The sequence below is a fragment of the Mobula hypostoma genome, chromosome 30 (genome assembly GCF_963921235.1).
Source record: "Mobula hypostoma chromosome 30, sMobHyp1.1, whole genome shotgun sequence".
Classification (NCBI taxonomy): Eukaryota; Metazoa; Chordata; class Chondrichthyes; order Myliobatiformes; family Myliobatidae; genus Mobula; species Mobula hypostoma.
Window position 1 is genome coordinate 4,260,150 of NC_086126.1, and position 21,200 is coordinate 4,281,349.

The following is a 21,200-nucleotide window of genomic DNA, read 5'->3' on the forward strand; positions in this document are numbered from 1 at the left end:
AAACTTCGACTGTTTACTCTTTTCCATAGATGCTGCCTGGCCTGCTGAGTTCCTCCAGCATTTTCTGTGTGTTGCTTTGGATTTCCAGCATCTGCAGAGTTTCTCATATTTGGGGAAAAAATAAAGTATTTGGGTTTTGATTCCTGGAAATGTCTTTAAGGAGTTTGTATGTTCTCCCCATGACCATGTGGGATTCCACCAGTTGCTCCAGTTTCTATTCCAAAGACGATGGGGTTAGTGAAGATTAAGCATGCTGTGTTGGTACTGGAAGCATGACGACACTTGCGAGCTGACCCCAGCACGTCCTCGGATTGTTAGTTATTAATGCAAGCAATACATTTCACTACATTTTTCACTGTACATGTGACAAATAAAGCTAGTCTTTAAGAGAAACGTGTTCTACTCAAGGTTCTGGAGAATGGTGTAGCAGTTATTGAAAGGCCTGGTGGTTACTGCCCCTCCTATTTTATTGTTTTCTTCCACTTAAAAATGATCCCAACCAAGAACAATGGCATTATGAAAAGATAAAAGGTTAGCTTTATCTGTTACATGTACATTGAAACATCGAAACAGGTTATGAAATGCGTCATTTGTATCATATCAGCGAGGATTGTGCTGGGTAGCCCGAAAGTGTCACCAGGCTTCCAGAGCCAACATCACATGCCCACAACTCACTAGTCCAAATGTGCAAAGAAACCCACAAGGTCATTGGGAGAACGTACAAACTCTGCGGTGGAAATTGAACCTAGGTCGTTGGCACTGTAATAGCATTAACGCTAACTGCTATGCTACCGTGTAGTGCTGCACTGCATTGTTGTGTTTGTTTCAGAAGCAGGTGAAGGGCCTGAAGGCATTGTTGAGGATCCCTACCACCCATCCCACAATCTCTGATCCACTACTGTCAGGAAGGAGGTACAGGAGTATCAGGACTGGGAGTGTCAGACTGGGTAACAGCTTCCTCCCTCAGGCTGAGACTGTTGAGTACCCTGCCAGCACCGAGGTCTTATCACTAGGTCAGCAAACTACACATACATACATACACACATACACACACGCACACGCACACCCACATATACACGTACACACACATAAAAACAAATACACACACGTGCGCGCACACGCACATACACTCTTGGGATTATTAGCAGTTCATTAGAAATAGATTTGATTAATTTTTTTTCTTTTCAAAGTTGCACAACGGGGCCAATGTTTCTCCTGAATATCTGTCACTCACTGTCGTTCACCACAGTTTTTCTACTGGCTGTAATAACTGTACGTGGTTGGAAACGTTAAACAGATCAGAGAGAAACACCATCAGTGGTTCAGGCCAAAGGTGACACGAGAGACTGCAGACGCTGGGATCTGAAGCTTGTAAAACATGCAGCCTGGGGGAGCTCAGTGGATCTGGGCGAGAACGTGATTGGAAAGCAGTAGAAATCCATTGAAAATTGGTGGGGGGTGGCTTATTCATAGCTGAACTGCCTTGAAGAGCAACAGAAAATACTGGAGGAACTCAACAGGTCAGACAGCACCTATGGAGGGGAATAAACAGTGGACGTTATGAGCCAAGACCCTTCACGGAGAGTGGAAAGGAAGGGTCCAGAAGCTAGTAAAAGAAGGTAGGGGGAGGAGAGGAAGCTGGTGAGTAGTAGGTGAGAGCAGGTGGATGATGGGAGGGGATGCCACCGTTAGGGAGCAGTTACAGGAGCCTGTAAACACACACTCAGTGTTTTAGGAACAGCTTTTTCCTTTCTGCTATTAGATTTCTGAACAGTCTATGAAGACTACTCACTATTTCTTTTTGCACTACTTTATGTATTGCACTGTACCTTTGCTGCAAACCAGCATATTTTGCAATACACGCTTAGTGACCACTTCATTAGTTGCTTGCTGTACTTGATAAAGTTTATCCGCTGAGTTTATGTTCATGGTCTTGTACTGCTGTAGCCCATCCACAGATACCTTTCTGCACGCCACTGTTGTAACTTGTGGTATTTGAGTTACTGTTGACTTCCTGTCAGCTTCAAAGTTCAAATTTATTATTAAAGTATGTATACCTGATATGTACCTTGGACATTCATCTTCCAATGTGTAAATTAGGGCAAATAATTAATAAATAATGCTGGGATCATGAGCTGCAGAGTCCCTAAAGTGAGTCCACAGTTGTGGAGTCTATGAAGTGTTGAGGTGAGTGATGGCTGCAGGGCAACAACTTCTCCCGAACCTGGTGACGTGGGACCCAAGACTCCTGCACTTCCTGCACAACAGTAGCAGAATTAAGAGAAGGAGATGGGTCAAACACAGGCAGACGGCCCTGAACCCTAGTCGGTTTTATGCTCTCCGGCTTTAACGCAGCGTCTGCTCCTAGCGGAAGCCGTGCCTGCAATCTTGAGATTCACGTTCGCCGAATCCTTCAAGAGATCGTAAAATTACTAGTTCGTTTAGATTGTTCAAAAGCACATTTTTTTAAAGGAAAATTATAGGCTGCATATTGCAGTGATCGTAGTTCAGAAGTGTATCTGATACTTTAGTCAGCTCCTGCAGAACTTCGCTCTCTGTCATCTGGCCATTCTCCTGACCTCTCATTAACAAGGTGTTTTCACCCACAGAACTGCCACTCACTGGATGTTTTTTGTTTATTGCACCAGTCTCCGTAAACTTCAGAGACTGTATGATAGTCCCAGGAGATCAGCATTTTGAGATACTCAAAACACTCCCGTTAGGTATCAACAATTATTCCATGGTCAAAGTCACTTAATTCAGATTTCTTCCACATATTTCTTTCCATTCTAATGTTTGGTCTGAACAACAACTGAACCCCAACAAGTAGAAGGAATACTTCACCTGCGAATCTGCTGGGGTCTCAAAGCGACCTCCTCTACGTTGGTGAGACCCATTGTAAATACCATACACCACAAGTGAGACTTCCTGATGGCCAAACATTTTAATTCCAATTCCTGTTCTGAAGTATCGGCCCTCTCCTATCAGATTACCTTTTCTCCAGCCTTTGACCTTTCCCACCCACTTGGCTTCACTTATGACCTTCCAGCTGGTCTCTCCCCCCCCCCCGCCAAACTTTTTATTCTTGCATCTTCCCCCATCCCCGCTTCATTCCCAATCCTGATGAAGGGTCTCGGCCTGAAATGTTGACTGTTTACTCATTTCCATAGATGGTCTGACCTGCTGAGTTCCTCCAGCATTTTGTGGTGTGTTGCATTGAATTGAACCTCTTGACCATTTCTGCATGCTTTTATCCATTGAGTTGGAGATTGATGAATCTCAAAGTTGTACATGATTTACACAGTTATGAGATAAATATACTTTGAACATGATCGGCTGATTAGATATTTGCATTAACGAACAAGTGGGCAAATGTACCTAATAAAGTGGCCACTGAGTGTATGTCAGTGATAATAAACCTGATTTCTGATTTATCAGCTCTGTGACTGTGTAAACAGATGCCCAGGTCCCACTTCAACATCAATACTTTGCTAATGTTATCATTTCAAAAATAAACCTTCCTTCATACACCAAAGTGAATGGCATTGTATTTTTCACATGGTGTTCCACCAGCTACGTTCTCACCCACACACTTGCCTCGTCAGTAATTACCTTCATGCCTTTTTACCTCTCCTCCCTTCTCGTTGACTCATCAAAATCTCCAAGAAGAGCGGAGGTTGAAGCACCACTCCCTGTGGTGCACCATTACCAAGATGACCTGTTTACTCCTGCTGTTTGCCTTCTCTCTGTAAAGCACCCCTCAATCAATTTGCCAATACACAATCTCCAAACTCGTGCATTGTTGATGTTTATAATTGTTTTATGATATGGTGTAAAACAAGTTGGGACTTGCTCACCAACTTGTCCTAGAGTTTTCTGTTATGAGAAGCTATCTGCATCGCACAGCATAGCTGCTCAGTTCCCTCTAGTAAGGACATTTAATTCTATTTTGCTGTAAATTTCCATGTTAGGCCGCTGCATTGTTTTTTTTTAATTTGCTTTGTCTGCTTTTAATCAAGACCTGTTTGTAGTGCAAGTGATACAGCCAGCCCTGTTGAAGGGTCTCAGCACAAAATGTAGACTCTTTATTACTTTTCCTGACTTTGAGTGCCTCCAGCATTTTGTGTGTGTTACTCTGGGTTTCCAGCACCTGCAGCCTTTCGTGCTAAAATTTGCTTTTCCATCCTTAGTGTTGGGTTTCCCTGTTTTGACTGGTTCTTGGTGACACAGTTCTCAGGTGAAGTTTCCAGATGAAACTCCTTCCCCTTTTCTCCCCCTCCCTTCCAACATCTCCTTATTCAGGCTTCTTCCCTGTTCCTATCCAGTGCTGATGAAGTGTCTCAGTCCAAAATATTAACTAGTTTATTCCTCTCCACTAATGCTGCCTGACCTGCTGTGTTCGTCCAGCATCTTGTGTGTATTGCTCTAGATTTCTAGCATCTGCAAGATGAATCTCTCATGTTCCATGCAAAATGCCACCCTAACTTTTAAATGCCAAAGGCCTCTACAGAATGTTACAGAAAGTCTCAGGTCCACTGCCACACAAGCAAGCTGGCCTGTCTATTTAAACAATACACGTCTGCGAATCTGCCCCAGTGCTAATCAGAGGGATGAGGAAATGAATTTCAGGCTGTTGCTGAATTATAAGTTGCCCTCACCAACTTGTGGTGTGCATCTCCAACAGTGTGTGACTTTACGGGAATGGTTTTCCCTGCCCCTCTCTGCTGCCTGTTAATGCCGCTGGCATTTAGCACGACAATGAAGGTCCTCCATCTCTGTCAGTGTTCAGGAGTCTTTTCATCATATCAGTAGCTTGGTTGTTACTACTGTCAGTCCTGCATGTTTCAGGTGGAGCTTCTGGAGAGCACTCAGATGTAGAAGGATTTTTCATTGCTTATTTCTGTAACAGTTTTGGGTGACCCTACCAAGAGCCAAAGCACAAAGCCCTGACTCCAGCCAACGTAGCTCTCTGGGTCACTGAAGCACACAAGCCTCCAAACCTTACGACGAGGTTGTGGTCCTCTTGAAGGTCCACCTAACCCTGCTCTGTAGCAAATGTTGTGGATGTAGATCTAGAAAAGGAGTTCACTAGGTGGAACAACTGCCTCTGACCCCATAAGCTCAAGATTCTACAGATGCTGGAAATGCAGAGCAAACACACAAAATGCTGGAGCAACTCTGCAGTATCTGTGGAATTGAATATACAGTCAACGTCCTGATGAAGGGTCTTCACTTGAAGAGTCAACTGTTTATTCATTTGCGTAAATGCTGCCTGACCTGCTGAGTTCCTTCAGCATTTTGTGTGTATCTCCTCCAACTTCAGATCCCTTCATTTCCAGTAGACAGGATCATGGATCCAACATGAGGGGGGAACTTCTTCACTCAGAGGGTGGTGAGAGCACAGTACGAGCTGCCAGCCAAGTGGTGGATACGAGCTCGATTTCAACGTTTAAGAGAAGTTTGGATAAGTATGAGTGGGGATGTTATGGAGGGCTATGGTCTGGGTGCAGGTCAATAGGAGAAGGCAGTTGAAATGGTTTCAGCATGGACTAATGGGCTGAAGGGCCTGTTTCTGTGTGTAGTGCTTTTTTTTTATAACAGTGCTGTGTGGTTGCGATGACTCTCTTTGGAATGAGACCCTGTTGTATGTTTCATAATTTAAAGATTTACTTAATTTGTCACACGCACATTGAAACGCAAAGTGAACTGCGCCGTTTGCAAATGCTTCTGCTGCAGATTGGTGAGAATGGAGAATCAGCTGTATTTATCCCTTGTTGTTTGACTCCTGACAGCTTGTCAACATGATGCTACCACTGGTGGTAAGGAAGGCAAACGCAATGTTGGCATTGGCGGGAATGTGAAAGCAAGAATGTGACATTGGGATTTAATTGGTCAGACTGCACTTGGAGTATTGTGGGCAGCTTTGGGCCCATTGTCTAAGTAAAGATGCGCTGGCAGTGGAGAGGGGCCAGAGGTGGTTCATAAGAATGATTCCAGAAATGAAAGAGGGGGGAATGCCTGAGGAGTGTTTGATGGCTCTGGGCCTATAAATCGCTGGAGTTTGGAGAAATTGTGGAGGTGGGGGTCCTCATTGAAACCTTGTTGAATATTGCAAGACTGAGATCGGGGTTCCCAACCTGGGGTCCACTCTTCCGTCGGTTAATGGCAGGCGTCCATGGCATTTAAAAAAAAATGTAGGGGGCCCCCGCCTAGATAGGGTGGATGCAGAGAGGATGTTTCCTATAGTGGGGGAGTCCAGGACCAGAGGGCGCAGCCTCAGAGTAGAGAGACGTCCCTTCAGAACAGATGTGAGGAGGAATAAGCACATTGCTATAAAGTGCCACCAGTCACCTATCGGGGTTCAGTTCTCGCCATTGCCTGTAAGGAGCTTGTACATTCTCCCCATGGCCGTGTGGGTTTCCTCTGGGTGATCTGGTTTCCTCCCACAGTATGGGTTAAGGTTAGTGAGTTGTGGGCCGGAGGTGTGACAGCACTTGTGGGGTACTCGGTACAATCCTCCCTGATTTGATTTGATGCAAAAGGGCATTTCACCCTGTTTCGATGTAAATGTGACCAATAAAGTTAATTTTTAATCTTTTTAAATCTCCCAAGCCAAACTCCCCTTGAAAGTGAGGTTTGTGATATCCGTTTTTTTTAGGGTGATTGGAGGAAAGTATAGGGGATATGTCAGAAGTATTTTTTTTACACAGCAAGTGGTGTGTGTGTGGAATGCCCTGCCTGGGCTGGTGATAGAAGCAGATAGATTAGGTTGGTCTGAGGGTAGGTTAAAGGGTCGGCACATCATGGGCCAAAGGCCCTGTACTGTGCTGTAATGTAAAATATTTAATGTCCTGAGATGTTGAAAGTCAGTGGAGTAATTGATGATTGCTCATTCTTTAGAGAGAGCAAAATCAGCAGACCAGTGCTAGACACTGCCACGTGAAGGGACACGAAACATATCTTTACTTCCCCCTCCCCTCTGCTTTCCCCAGGGATCGCTTTCTCTGTGGTCCCCTTGTCTATTTGGCCCTCCCCACTAATCCCTCTGAAAGCAGCCCAAGTGTTATACCCGCCCATTCACCTCCTTTCAGGGCCCCAAACAGTCCTTTCAGGTGAGACGACACTTCACCTGTGAATCTGCTGGGGTTGTCTATTGTATCCGGTGCTCCCAATGCCACCTCTACATTGGCGAGACCCGTCTTAAATTGGGGGTTGGCTGCTTTGTTTAGCACCTCTGCTCCATCCGCCACAAGCAGAACTTCCCAATTGCCGCATGTTTTAATTCTGATTCCCATACCCATTTCAACATGTTGGTCCATGGCCTCCTTTTGTGCCAAGATGACGTCACCCTCGGGTTGGAAGAGCAATACCTTATATTCTGGCTTGGTAGCCTCCAACCTGATGACGTGATAATCCATTTTGCGTTCTAGTAATTATTTTTCCCCTCCCCCTCCCCTCTTCTATTCCCTACTCCAGCCTTTTGCCTCTTCTCACCTGCCTATCACCTCCTCCTTCCCTTTATCCTATGGTCCACTCTCCTCTCTATCAGATTTCTCCTTCTCCAGCCCTTTTACCTTTCCACCCACCTGGCTTTGCCAGTCACCTTCACCTTCCTCGTCCCCCTTCCATTTCAATCGTGAAGAAGAGTCACAACCCTCAACTGTTCGTTCTTCTCCATTGATGATGCCTGACCTGCTGAATTGCTCCAGCATTTTGTGTGTGTTGTTCTGGATTTCCAGTGTCAGCAGACTTTCTCGTGTTCATTAACACAGGTCTTAAGTAAAACAGGCTCTGCAAATGTAGCACGAAGGCTGTGGCAGAGGGAGCTTGATTCTAGAGAACTGTATAGGCCCAGTCTCTCTGGAGTTATCAGTTGGTGCCCCAGGCATGTTAGAATATTTAATTGTAGGGGGCTGCGCTGTTTAAAAAGACCGTCTGCGTGTGGAGCCTCTCAGCAGCCTGCCTTCTCAGCACAGACCTTTCATGTGGTTTGCCCCCGGTTGTTCCTGGTAGGAAAGCAGACACGCAGGACACTCCCCTTGGTGGCTAAAGGCGGAGGCAGGCTGCCCACGCGCCAACCTCTGTCACTGTGGCAGGTGGGGGTGGGCTGAAAGCAAGCAGATGGCAGAGCTCTCTGTTAACTTGCCTGTGTGGGTGGGGTGGAGGAGAGGGGGGAAGCACCTTTTCCAGCTTGTTGATTCTCAACCACATCCAGGTGTCTCTGCTTCTCGTATTCAGTGACCAAAAACATTGTGATGGATCTGGGGGCCTGACTCATCTCCAGAAACATCCTCCGCCTCGGCCATCTGATTTCTGAATGGACATTGAACCCGTGAACACTATCTCACTGCTTTTTGATTTCTATTTTAGCACTACTTATTTAATTTGGTATATATACTCTTAATTTACATTTTTTTCTATTATTATATTCTGCTGCCGGAAAGGCAACAAATTTCACATTTGCCAGTGATTCTGCTCCCACTTACCCTGTTGTTGAGTATTAAAGGGTTAATGTATGAGGAGAGATGACGGCTCGGGGCCCGTACTTGCTGGAGTTTAGAAGAATCGGGGTGGGGGGGGCTCTCATTAAAACCTATCAAATACTGAAAGGCCTCAATAGAGTGGACATGAGGAGGATGTTTCCCTCAGCGGGAGAATCTAGGACCAGAGAGCACAGCCTCCAAGCAGAAGGAGGTCCCTTTAGAACAGAGATGAGGAAGAATTTCTTTAGCCAGAAGGTGGTGAATCTGTGGAATTCATTGCCACAAAATCTGGAGGCCAAGTCACTGGGTATATTTAAAGTGGAGATTGGAGGATACTAAATCAGCCATGACTTAACAGCAGAGCAGTCTCAATGGGCTGAGTGGCCTAATTCTGCTGCTACATCTTATGGCCTCGTTTAGAGCTGTGCAGAGCCCTCACTTAATTGTTTTGAATGCACAGCAGACACCGAACATGGTGGGACATGAGACTGCAGCCCCAGAACAGTAAGGGGTGGGGGGACGTGGAATGAGGATGTCCTAGTCAACTTGCTCCTGGTGTGACCTGGAAGCGGGAGCAGAAGTTTCTGCCCTGCTGATCTTCCGGGAGCATGTTTATGCCCGGGTAACAGTGGAGTGGACACATCGATGTCTACGGGTATCATGGAGGTATTCCTGGACAGTTGAGCACCGCACGGGATAAACATGGGAATATTTTAATTTAATTTACTTCCAGTTGGTGTTTGTGTTGCCACTGTTACTATATCTGAGTTTGATGTAGTATTGTAGAATGTGATTTGTAATAAACATACTTTTGTTTTTTTATATATAAAGCCAGCTGGCATAAATGTGTGGAAAAGAACTTATAGACGTGTGACGCTGCGGAAGTAACTTACCCCGTAATGTAGAAAGGTCCTGTTTTCAGCGTATTTGGTTGAGGGATTAACACCAGCCCCAGAAATGTCCCCTGCTTTATGCCTATACTAAAAGGCTGGATATGCACATGGCTTAATATTGAGGGTAACTCAGCCAGGCAGCCATCTACTGTTTCTCTAACAACCCCTGCCTCATCAACATGTTCCCTCTCTGTGCAGGGTAAATGCCCTCCTGCCACCAGCACTGCTGCCTCAGTGAGGGAACATCACCTCCCTCCATACCCTACACCCCCAGCTAGGCCCAATCCACCTTGTCCTGTCCCTGTTCCCATCCTGACAGGTCGCGCCCAACCTGATGGCATGAACGTCAATTTCTCCAACTTCTCTCCCTCCCCCTTCCCACTTCTTTAATTCCCCACTCTGGCCTCTTACCTCTTCTCCTCAACTCCCTATCAGCTCCCTCTGGTGCCCTTCCTTCCCTTTCTCTCATGGTCCACTCTCCTGTCAGATTACTTCTTCTCCAGTCCTTCACCTTCTCTGCCTGTCTCTACCGAGCTTCTTACTTCAATCCTCTTCCCCCCCGCCCCACCTGGCTTCACTTATCACCTGGTAACGTGTCCTCATTCCCCTCCCCTTTCCTCTCCCTACCTTCCTGCTCTGGAGCCCCCTCCCTCTCCTTTACAGTCCTAATATGTGCCTCGACCCGGAACGTCAACTGTTCGTTCAATTCTATAGATGCTGCCTGACCTGCTGAATTCCTCTGGCATTTTGTGTTTGTGTTATTCCATCAGGGTGATGTCAGGTTGCGCTGGTCCATACAAAGGGATGTAGGACACTCCCCTCCACCACCCTCCAACAGCTCCTTTTTGGAAAAAAAATTATACTTGAGGCTGATGGGTCATTTAGAAATTTCAGGTTTTGCCTTTAGGGAAAGAAACCAGGTGGATCTCTGCCCTGGGGCAGTCCTGATCACTCCACGTGTGCAGAAAGCTCGATCATACACAGCCTCTTCCTGTCCCTCTTGACCACAGCCGCCTTGACTCACAGCAGACTATAGGCACCAGAGCAGTTAATTTGTCGCTGTGGTTAAAAATAAAGATCTTTTTTACGCTTGACTGAATATGTTTTTAATATGCTGACGGATCCCCTCGGCTGCTGCTCTACTCCCTGTTTAGAATCAGAATCAGGTTTAATATCACTGACATATGCCATGAAATTTGTTGTTTTGCAGCAGCAGTACAGTGCAAGATAAAAAAAAACACTCAGTGGCCACTTTATTAGGTGCACCTGTGCACCTGTACACCTCGTTAATGCAAATATCTAATTAACCAATCATGTGGCAGCAACTCAATGCATAAAAGCATGCAGACATGGTCAAGAGGATCAGTTGTTGTTCAGACCAAACATCAGAATGGGGAAGAAATGTGATCTAAGGGACTTTGATCGCGGAATGATTGTTGGCGCCAGATGGGGTGGTTTGAGTATCTCAGAAGCCGCTGATCTCCTGGGATTTTCACACACAACCGTCTCTAGAGTTTACAGAGAATGGTGCAAAAAGCAGAAAACATCCAGTGAGCAGCAACTCTGTGGGCGAAAACGCCTTGTTGATGAAGGTGATCAGAGGAGATTGGCCAGACTGGTTCAAGCTGACAGGAAGGCGACAGTAGCTCAAATAACCACAGGTTACAACAGTGGTGTGCAGAAGAGCATCTCTGAACGCACAGCACGCCGGACCTTGAAGTGGATGGGCTACAGCAGCAGAAGATCACACCATGCTGCACTCCTGTCAGCTAAGAACAGGAAACTGAGGCTGCAGCGGGGACAGGCTCACCAAAACTGGACGGCTGAAGATTGGAAAAACACCACCCGGTCTGACAAATCTCACTTTCTGCTGTGGCGTGCAGGTGGTAGGGTCAGAGTTTGGTGTAAACAATGTGAATCCGTGGATCCATCCTGCCTTGTGTCAGGCTGGTGGTGGTGGTGTAATGGTGTGGGGAATGTGTTCTTGGCACACTTTTGACCCTTTAATATCAATTGAGTATCATTTAAATTCCCTACCACAAAGTACTCAGGCTGTTTTGAGAGCAAAGTGGGGTATTAGAAAGTATTTCTAATAAAATGAGCATGGTGTGTATATGTAAGAAAGCAAAAATGATAAGATAAAGTAGTGTTTATAAGTTGGTTCATTGTCCATTCAGAAATCTGATGGCAGGGGGGAAAAGAAGCTGTTCCTTAAATGTTGAGATTTTCTCTTCAGGTTCCTGTACCTCCTCTCTGATGGTAGCAATGAGAAGAGAACCTGTTTTAATCTGAAAGGACTATTTTAAAAAAAAGATTTAAGATGCTTTTGTTCAGGGAACCTCTTGCAGCACAGGATACTGAAGGTTATGATACGTATTGGGTTTTTAGCTGGCCTGGATGTAGCTCGCCTGCAGTGTGTGTGTGTGTGCGTGTGGCATGGGAGGTACAACTGTATTGATCTCCGGTTTAAGGGTTAACAGCACACACACAGTCCTTTTTTCTGCTCGGAGAGGCGTGGCAGGAGGGATTGGGGCTCAGGTCCCCGGGGTTTCCGGGCCCGTCAGCAGGGGCACCGCCTGACGACACTGCGTACCTAGTCTGTTGGCTGACAGCATGCAAAGGGTTAAGGACACATTTTTTTTGAAGAGAAGTTCCGCCCAGTTTAAAACAGGGTTTCCTGATCAGGGTCAGCAGGGGCCTTTGTTACTCCAATGTCAAGACTTTTTAAAATCTCTTCGCGCCACCCTCCCCACCCCCAAATAAACATCGTCCCAGGCACGTCATCACTATTGAACCGTGTTAGACTAGAGGGTGGGGGTGGGGTTAGCATGCGTGAATGCATGTTAACCTTTTGTATGTTTCAAATATGTACATCATGTATAAAATTGCTTATTTAAAAAAAACTCCTCCATTCACAGGCACTGATCACCTTCGATAATTCCTGACAATATCGATTTCCACTCAGCCTTTCACCACTGCACAGTCTCCCTGTGACCTGACTTCACCGCGCTGGGGCTAGGAACACCATTTCCAACCTCATCCGATGTACACAGCCCCTGCCACTACCCTTCCCTCTCTTCCCCAAACCCACCCGCCCCTGACCACCACCAAAAGCCTGGAGACTCTCAACCCACTCCTCACTGCATCACTATCATTTAGTTACCTTAGAATATTTATTTTGGCGATATTGCACTTTGGGGCTGTGGGTCACTTTGTCTTGCCCCCTATCTGTGAATAACTCAAACTTTGATCTTGTTGCTGTACTGGCACAATGATAGAGCACAAGTCCATTATCATGACTACAGCTTCCCCCCGAGCATGGGTTGAGGATTAATTGTACATTTCACTCAGAATTGGGTTATTCTAAACCACTGCCCCCCCCCCCATGTTACTGTTAATGTAGATACTGAGGGGCATGCCAAGTAAGTTTCCACAAGCTCCAAGTGATAATGTCTAGTCATGTCAACCGAGCCCCAAATCAACAGGGTGAGCTCTCTTGCTCATCTGAGAGCAGTACTGGGACCTTCTGGGTGAACTTCAGGCCTGCACAGCTGTGTGGTGGTTAGCACAGTGGCTTTACAGCAGCAGCAATTATCATTCCTGCCGCTGACTGTAAGGAGTTTGTACATTCTCCCTGCAACTGCATGCGATTCCTCCTGGAGCTCCAGTTTGAAAGGCATACTGTCGGGGTTATTAAGTTGTGGGTATGCTTTGTTAATGCTTGAAGCATGGTGACACTTGTGGGCTGACCCCAGCGATCGCCAGACTCTGTTAGTCGTTGGCGCAAATGACGTATTTCACTGTACATTTTGATGTACGTGTGACAAATAAAGCTAATCTTTAACATTTAATGCACCAACTGTACCACTTCATCTGCCTAGAACGTTGCACTTGGGCTCTGGAGTGATACATCCTGAATAGAGGAAGTGTGTGCCGTCGTTAGACCCAGAGATGACATCATTTGTGATGAGAATGAAACTGGAATCTACTCTTCACTTGTACAGTGCAGTCCAAAATATTACCTTATATTTCTGGAGATTGTTCTTCTTTCCCCTCACACCCCCCCCCGCCCCATCTTATTTTGGCTTCTTCCCCCTTCCTTTCCAGTCCAGATGAAGGGTCTCAACCTGAAATGTTGACTGTTCATTCCCCTCGATACTGCCTGACCTGCTGATTTCCTCAGGCATCTTGTGTGTTTTACTACTGCTTTATCAATGTTAATGTTCTTTCAATTCTATGCAAAGCTTTCACAATGCTCCATTTTTATTCGGGAGGAGCGTTCAAGTTAAAGAGTTAGCATAGAGGTTAGTGTGGTACTATTACACCTTGGGGTATCAAGGTTCGGAGTTCAGTTCTGATGTCCTCTGAGCATGTGGATTTCCACCCTCAGTCCAGAAATTAGTAGGTTAATTGGCCATTGTAAAATGTCCATGATTAGGATTAAATCAGTGGGCTGGAAGGGCTAATTCTGCACTGTCTCTCTAAATAAATAAATAAAAGCTTCCTGTTGAAACATTTTTCAGTAGATTCATGACTTAAAATAGAAAAATGGTGCCTGTTTCAATAGAATTTGTATCAGTCGCACAACTAGGTTCATGTCCTTGTGGTTTTGAGGCATGGGAAAAATTAAAGTTGCTGGTGAACGCAGCAGGCCAGGCAGCATCTCTAGGAAGAGGTACAGTCAACGTTTCGGGCTGAGACCCTTCGTCAGGATGGAGGGCTGAAATGTCAACTGCACCTCTTCCTAGAGATGCTGCCTGGCTTGCTGCATTCACCAGCAACTTTTATGTGTGTTGCTTGAATTTCCAGCATCTGCAGAATTCCTCGTGTTTGCATGGGAGAAATTACTTGGTTTCATTTTGATTACAAGAATACACCAAACTGTTTAGATTGGTAAATTCCCCTCTTGAATGAGGAGATCACAAGGGAGAGACTTGATAAAGGGATTTAAAATTAAGGTATTATCTAGGGTAGAGTTGGGGGAAGTATTTCCTCATATGGGGAAGTCCAGGACTATAGGCCGCTACATAAGAGGGTTTTTCACAAATCCATGAGTATTCAGAAGAAGCAGCTTTCCCTAGAAAGGAATGTGAATGTGCAGGAGGAACTCAGCAGGTCAGGCAGTATCTATGGAGGGGAATGAACTGTCAACATTTCGGGTTGAGACCCTTCATCTGGACTGGAAAGGAAGTTGGAAGAAACCAGAATAAGGTTGGGGGGGGCATGAGGGGAAGGTGGACAAGCTCGGTGATAGGTTAAGCCAGGTGGGTGAGGAAGGAAAAAGCTAGACTGTCATTGGTGGAAAAGTTAAATGACAAGAAGAAGGACTCTTGTTAGAAGGGGAGAGTGGACTGTGGGAGAAACAGAAAGGGAAGAGGCATTAGGGGAGGTAATGGAGAGGTAAGAGGGGAGTGGAGGGAGCGGGAGTGTGGACCCGCTCCCCCACTCATCACGGGAGTGGTTAAGGTGAACAGCAGAGGTGTGTTTGAGAGAAGGTGAATAAACGTGAGAGAGGGAGAGGGATAGATGGATAGATAGATAGATGAATGCCAGCTGGTGCTGTGACGGCACCAGACTTCGAGGTGAGTGGTCCCGGTCCTGGGCTCGAATTTGGCCGGCTCCTTGCACGCTTCCCATCTGAGCTGGGTTGAGTGTCGAGCTAGCAACTCAGCCTTGTTAAAAAAAAAAGCAGACAAATGGTAAAGAGATGGCAAGTTTGCTGCCCGATGTGCTGCAAGATATGGCGAGGAATAAAAGACATGATGAGGAAAGATGTGGGAGGAGTATAACACTGGAACAGCCAGAGGGGCCGAATAGTCTTTCTCTGCTGTACATTCTGTGTAATTTGAGTGTCTTCCTATAGGAGAGTTTGAAGAAGACTCGAAGCAGCCCACATTGGTGGATCAGGAGCGGCATCAGCTCAAACACCGAGAGCTCTTCCTTTCTCGTCAGTTCGAATCGCTACCGGCCACACACATCAGGTAACCAGGCAACTCTCGTCAACTGGCGTGATCCGCCGGAAGGGCACAGAAATTATAGCTTGTCAGAGGATTGGATCTGTGAAGTTGTTGGTCTTGCACAGATGGGTGCAGAGTGGAATAATGTAAAAACTGTTTCACAGAGAGCGGTTTTAACCTCTTCTGTTTGCAATTGTGACATTCCCCAAAGCCTGTGCTCTTGTACTCGTACACAGGGCAGGGCAGCAAGCCTACCTTTTTTCCTTCTCACTTGACCTGTCATTCCTGTGTGGTAGCCCATATTCAAGGGGAACAGATTCTTTAAAGAACGTAATGACCTCTTCCAGTGGGCCCGGGAATCCCCAATTAATAAACTGCTTTATGACAAGGTGATAACGACATTGGAGCAATAAGTCCTGTCAGTGATGGGTAGTATATTCTTTCTGAGCCCACTTGGCCCTCCATCCATGTTGGATCCCTGTCAATTCCACCTCCACCTCTTTCTCCCATACCCCTTTTGAAAGTCACGAGGCATTGGTCAGACCGTACTTTGAGTATTATAAGCAGCATTGGGTTCCATACCTAAGAAAAGATGTGCTGGCACTAGAGAAGATCCAGAGAGGGTGTATGAAATAACTATTACCACACCTTGCTATTAATGTATAAAGAATATGTAATCTTATTATTTTATAAAGCTTAGACTTACTTTTCTGTAGCAATACAGACAAGTCCTGATGAGTCTTCATGAAAGATCTTGGCCCGAAACGTTGACTGTTTATTCCCATCCACAGATGCTGCCTGACCTGCTGAACTCCTCCAGCACATTGTGTGTATTGCTGTAGATTTAGAAACATAGAAACATAGAAAGCCTACAGCACAATACAGGCCCTTCGGCCCACAAAGTTGAGCCAAACATGTCCTTACCTTAGAAATTACTAGGGTTACCCATAGCCCTCTATTTTTCTAAGCTCCATGTACCTATCCAAAAGTCCCTTAAAAGACCCTGTCGTATCTGCCTCCACACAGTTTCCGGCAGCCCATTGCACGCACTCTGGGTAAAAGAGAGCATCGTTCTAGTATCTGCAGTGCCTCTTGTGTCTATACTTTTCTATGGGGTGTATCGGACCAGCTCATTTGAGTTGGGCTTTATTTACTTCCCATTATTGCCCACTGACATTTAGAGCAGTGATGAAGGTCCTCCATCTCTGGCGGTATTCTTGGCTTCTTTCATCATATCAGTAGCTTAGTTTTCACTACTGTCAGTCACCTAAGTCCCAGATGTAGACTCAGGAATACTGTCACACTCAGATGTAGAAGAATTCTTCATTGCTGTTTCCAAAACAATTTTCTTTTACCAGTCAGGGTTGTCAGCCCTAAGCTGAACCCCCAAACGTAGAGGACTGGTGGACCACTCTTATTCTGGCCTCTACCCTTTGACCTGTTTGTCATGGGTAACACTACCAAGAGCCAAAGCATAAAGTCCTGACTCCAGCCAACACAGCTCTGCAGGTCATTGAGACAGGCAAGCCTCCAAACCCTACGACAAGGTTGTGGTCCTCTTGGAGGAGCTTTATTTACATTAATAGCTCTATTTGTCACGTGAAGCTCGAAATATACAGTGATATGTGCCATTTGCGTCAACGAGCAACACCGATGATGTGCTGGGGCAGCCTGCAAGTGTCGCCACACTTCCGGTGCCAACGTAGTATGCCCACAACTTCCTAACCCATACATAAATGCTGTTTCCGTAACAATTTTGGAGAGAATTCTATCCGGCTGCATCACCGTCTCGTATGGGGTGGGCACAGGATCGAAGTAAGCTGCAAGAGAGTCGGCTCCATCATAGGCACGATCCTCCTCAGTATCCAGGACATCTTCAAGGAGCGGTGCCTCAAAAAGGTGGCATCCATCATCAAGGGCCCCCATCATCCAGGACAGTGCTAACAGGTTTCGCGACATATGCCAGTGATATTAAACCTGATTCTGATTCTGGCATTTGGAACGTGGGAAGAAACGGGCGAGAACATACAAACTCCTTACAGACAGTGACGGGAATTGAACCCTTGATCACTGGCACTGTAACACAAAGTTTCAAAGGTTCATTCATTATCAAAGCATGTGTCCATATACAACTCTGAAATTTGTCTTCTCCAAATAGCCATTAAGCAAAGAAAGAGCATGAAAGTCGTTCAGCGAGAAACATGAAACCCACCCCACACACACAGGAGAAAAAGAACGGCATCCCAATCATCAACACCCAAACCCCCGCTCCCTTCCCTGCACAAAACAGAACAGGAACATCGACCCCCAGAAAACAACCTTCGCACAACAAAACAGAAAAGGAATGGGTGATTAAAACACAATATAAAACCCACAAGTCTGAAAAAGTCCGCAGACCATAAATGCAGTAGAGCATCCTCCAAACACAGAATCAAGATATCGCTGATGTTCATCGAAAGAAAAGAGAGGGATACCACACGAGGCAGAGAGGCATATCAGCCTGCCACAGCGAGCCGCACAGCTATAGGCTGCTCACTGATTCCTTCTCCGGCAGCAATCAAAAGGAAGGCAGTCGGTGCTGAACTCTCAGTAGTCTTCCACGTTCGCCTCGATGTCTCAATCTTCCTGGATGCTTTAATCTGCGATGAATGGGCACTTTAACCGGTGAAATAGAGTCGAACATTGTCTTGTGCCCTGTCTCGAAGCTTCTTCACATCGAGACCAAGTACATGCTCACTTCATGGAGTCTTCTCAGAGACAGCGAAGCGCTGGATCACTCAAATGATCTCCAAAATGTAAATTGCAGGCTTTAACAGTCCCCGAAACACATTTAAGGTGGAAAACAGACATAAAATAAGTTTTTAAAAAAAGATATTTGTGTGGGCAGTCTGGAAGGGAACGTTGTACGCTGGCGCCATCTTGACTGGATGTATCTCCACGATTACACTAATTGCTATGTCACCATGCCAAACTGGCAATGAGGTGGCATTTTAAACCAGGAATTAATCTTTCAAAAGCCTCGGCTATCCGTCATACACAGAAACTAAAACTGATCACGCTGTTCAGCTGAGGTCCAATCAAGGTCTTGTTATGTGTCGTAACAAACCATCCTTTTAAAATACAGTCAATAAAGATTTGTTTTAATGTCATAGCATTAACTTCAATGTTCAAAGTAAAGTTTATTATCAGAGTACATATGTGTCACCACATACAACCCTGAGATTCATTGTCCTGTGGGCATAGTCAGCAAATCTACAGAATGATAACTATAATAGGATCAATGAAAGATCAACCAGAGTGCAGAAGACAACAAACTGTGCAAATGCAAATATAAATAAATAGCAATAAATAACGAGAACATGAAGTAACCAGATAATGAGTCCTTAAAGTGAGATCATTGGTTTTGGGAACATCTCAACAGGTGGACAAGTGAGTGTAATTATCCCCTTTTGTTCAAGAGTCTGATGGCTGAGGGGTAGTAACTGTTCTTGAACTTGGTAGTGTGGGTCCTGAGGCTCCTGTACCTTCTACCTGATGGCAGCAGCGAGAAGGCGGGGGGGGGGGGTCCCTGATGACGGATGCTGCATTTCATGTAGATGTGCTCAGTGGGTGGGAAGGCGCTTTACCCATGATGGACTGGGCCTAATTCACTACTTTTTGTAGGAGTTTCCATTCAAAAGCATTGTTTCCATACCAGGCCGTGATGCAGCCAGTCAATACACTCTCCATTACACTCGAATACTCACCACTAAGTGTCCTCCAGACTTACAGTAATGCACCAAGTGCTAACTCTTTCTTGGTGATGCTTTGAATTTGTTTACATAAGGGGATAGTATCATTGCCTCATGTAACTTGGTGTTTAGCCAAAGGCCAGCCCAGTCCTGTAGCACACCCTAGTGTTTACTGACATTGCACACCCACCGCATTCCTGCCTCATGCATGTATCTTGCTACGATAGGCCAACTTACAGGTCTTCTCTCTCAAAACTCCTCCAAAGTATGAATGAAGTGTTAAGTAGCAGGGACCATTCTTGCGGAGTGCCACTGGGACCTGGAGACCAATAGTTGACCTCCAAGTAGCAGGTCTCTAAGTAGGTCCAAATCCACCAACACTTACTGGCAATTGCCGATTTTCAGTTCACCGAGGCATTTTGCCACCAATTACACAAGGCTCCTGAGGAAAGATTTCTTACACAGTATCTTATGTTTTAAGAGTCTTGGCTGGTAGTAGATGTCATGTCGTCTTCCATAATCTTTTGACTCCAGTTCAATAAGATGCTTTAGGTACCCCAAACAGTCTGCCATCAATTGTAGTTTGAGATGAGCATCAAGCTCATGGTTTTACTTGCCCTTTCCTGTCCTTATTTAAGATAAAAAGCTGACCAGCCTCCTTTTATTCAGAGATGTAGCCCTGTCGCCCAACAAGCTGCCCCACCCAGCAACCCACCTATTTAACACCAAGCTAATCACAAGACAATTTACAATTAGTCTACTAGCCAGTGTACCTTTGGAATGTACGAGGAAACCGGAGCACCTGAGAAAACCCAGGCAGTCATGGGGAGGATGTACAGACTCCTTACAGAAGACACCAGAGCTGAACTCTGAAATCTGACGCCCCAAGCTGTAATAGCATCATGCTAACTAACTGCTGGGCTATCATTTCTTTTGGTTTCATAGCATTGGTCTCAGAGTTATGAACCAGACGCTAATTACTGAAAGGCCAATTTTTTACTTCATGCTTAAGGATGCTGGACTGCTTGGGAGATATTTGGGGTGAAACATTAGAATAACGCTATTACAGTGCCAGCTACCTGGTTTCAATTTCTCCACTGTCTGTATGGAGTTCGTACGTTCTCCGTGATGCCTGGGTTTCCCCCACCTTCTAGAGACGCACGGATTAGTAGGTTGATTGGTCACGGTGTTATTGGGCGGCGCAGGATTCTTGGACTGGAAGGACATGTCTAAATTTTAAAAATGGAAGTATTGGGGGACGGGGGGGTGGGTGGTGGTGACTGAATTCATAGGTTTTGAGGAGCCTCAAAGGAAAGAAAAGGAATATAGGGAGCATGCTCCAGCAGCTGAAGATGTGGTTGCCAGTGCTGGACCAATGGAAATTGGGGATGACCCAGAGACCAGAACTGGAGGAATGCATAAGATCACAAGGTCTGGATGAGGTTACAGAGAGAGGGCAGTGCAAAGCTTCAGGGATTTAAAAATCTAGAACTGTTAGAAACCCATTGGCGCTGAGTAATGTGTAGCCAGGATCTCAATTTAGTGCCTACCAGAACCGACAAACCTTCATCTTTCAAAAGCCTAACCTGGGCAACACGGAATCCACTCTGTTGCCAATGATATTTAAATACCCGTTGGAAATGAATGTCCAGGTTGGTGACGTGTTCCCATGGCGACACACAAAACGCTGGGGGAACTCAGCAAGTCAGGCGGCATCTACAGAGGGGTCTAAACAGTCAACTGTTCGGGCTAAGACCCTTCATAAGGACTGGCAAGGAAGGGGACAGAAGCCAGAATAAGGAGGTGAGGAGGGGGGAAGGAAGACAAGCTGGCAGGTGATAGGTGAGGGGGGAAGGTGGGAGAGTGGGGGAGGGGTGAAGAAGTAAGAAGCTGGGAGGTGATTGGTGAATATGTTCTCCATCCTCCCTTCTATACTTTTCTTTTCATTTCCCATTCTGGTGCCACTCTCTCTCCTCCTCATCTGTCCATCTCCTCCCTCTGCTTCCCCTCCTTCTTCTCTTTCTCCCATTGTTCACCTTCCTCTCCTATCAGATTCCTTCTTCATCCTTTGCCTCTTTCATCTATCAACTCCCAGCTTCTTATTTCATCCCACCTTCCCCCTCACCGGGTCTCACC

The 21,200-nt window shown here is 45.9% G+C and overlaps 1 protein-coding gene across 3 annotated transcripts in view; it reads left to right on the plus strand.

Moving 5' to 3' along the window:
* mta2 (metastasis associated 1 family, member 2) overlaps window positions 1–21,200 on the plus strand; it is a 106,182-nt gene that overhangs the window by 37,690 nt on the left and 47,292 nt on the right. For all 3 annotated transcript variants that reach the window (XM_063036497.1, XM_063036495.1, XM_063036496.1), the window contains exon 4: window positions 15,240–15,357. In XM_063036497.1, coding sequence (XP_062892567.1) covers window positions 15,240–15,357 — 118 coding nt within the window. The remainder of the gene's footprint in view (window positions 1–15,239; window positions 15,358–21,200) is intronic.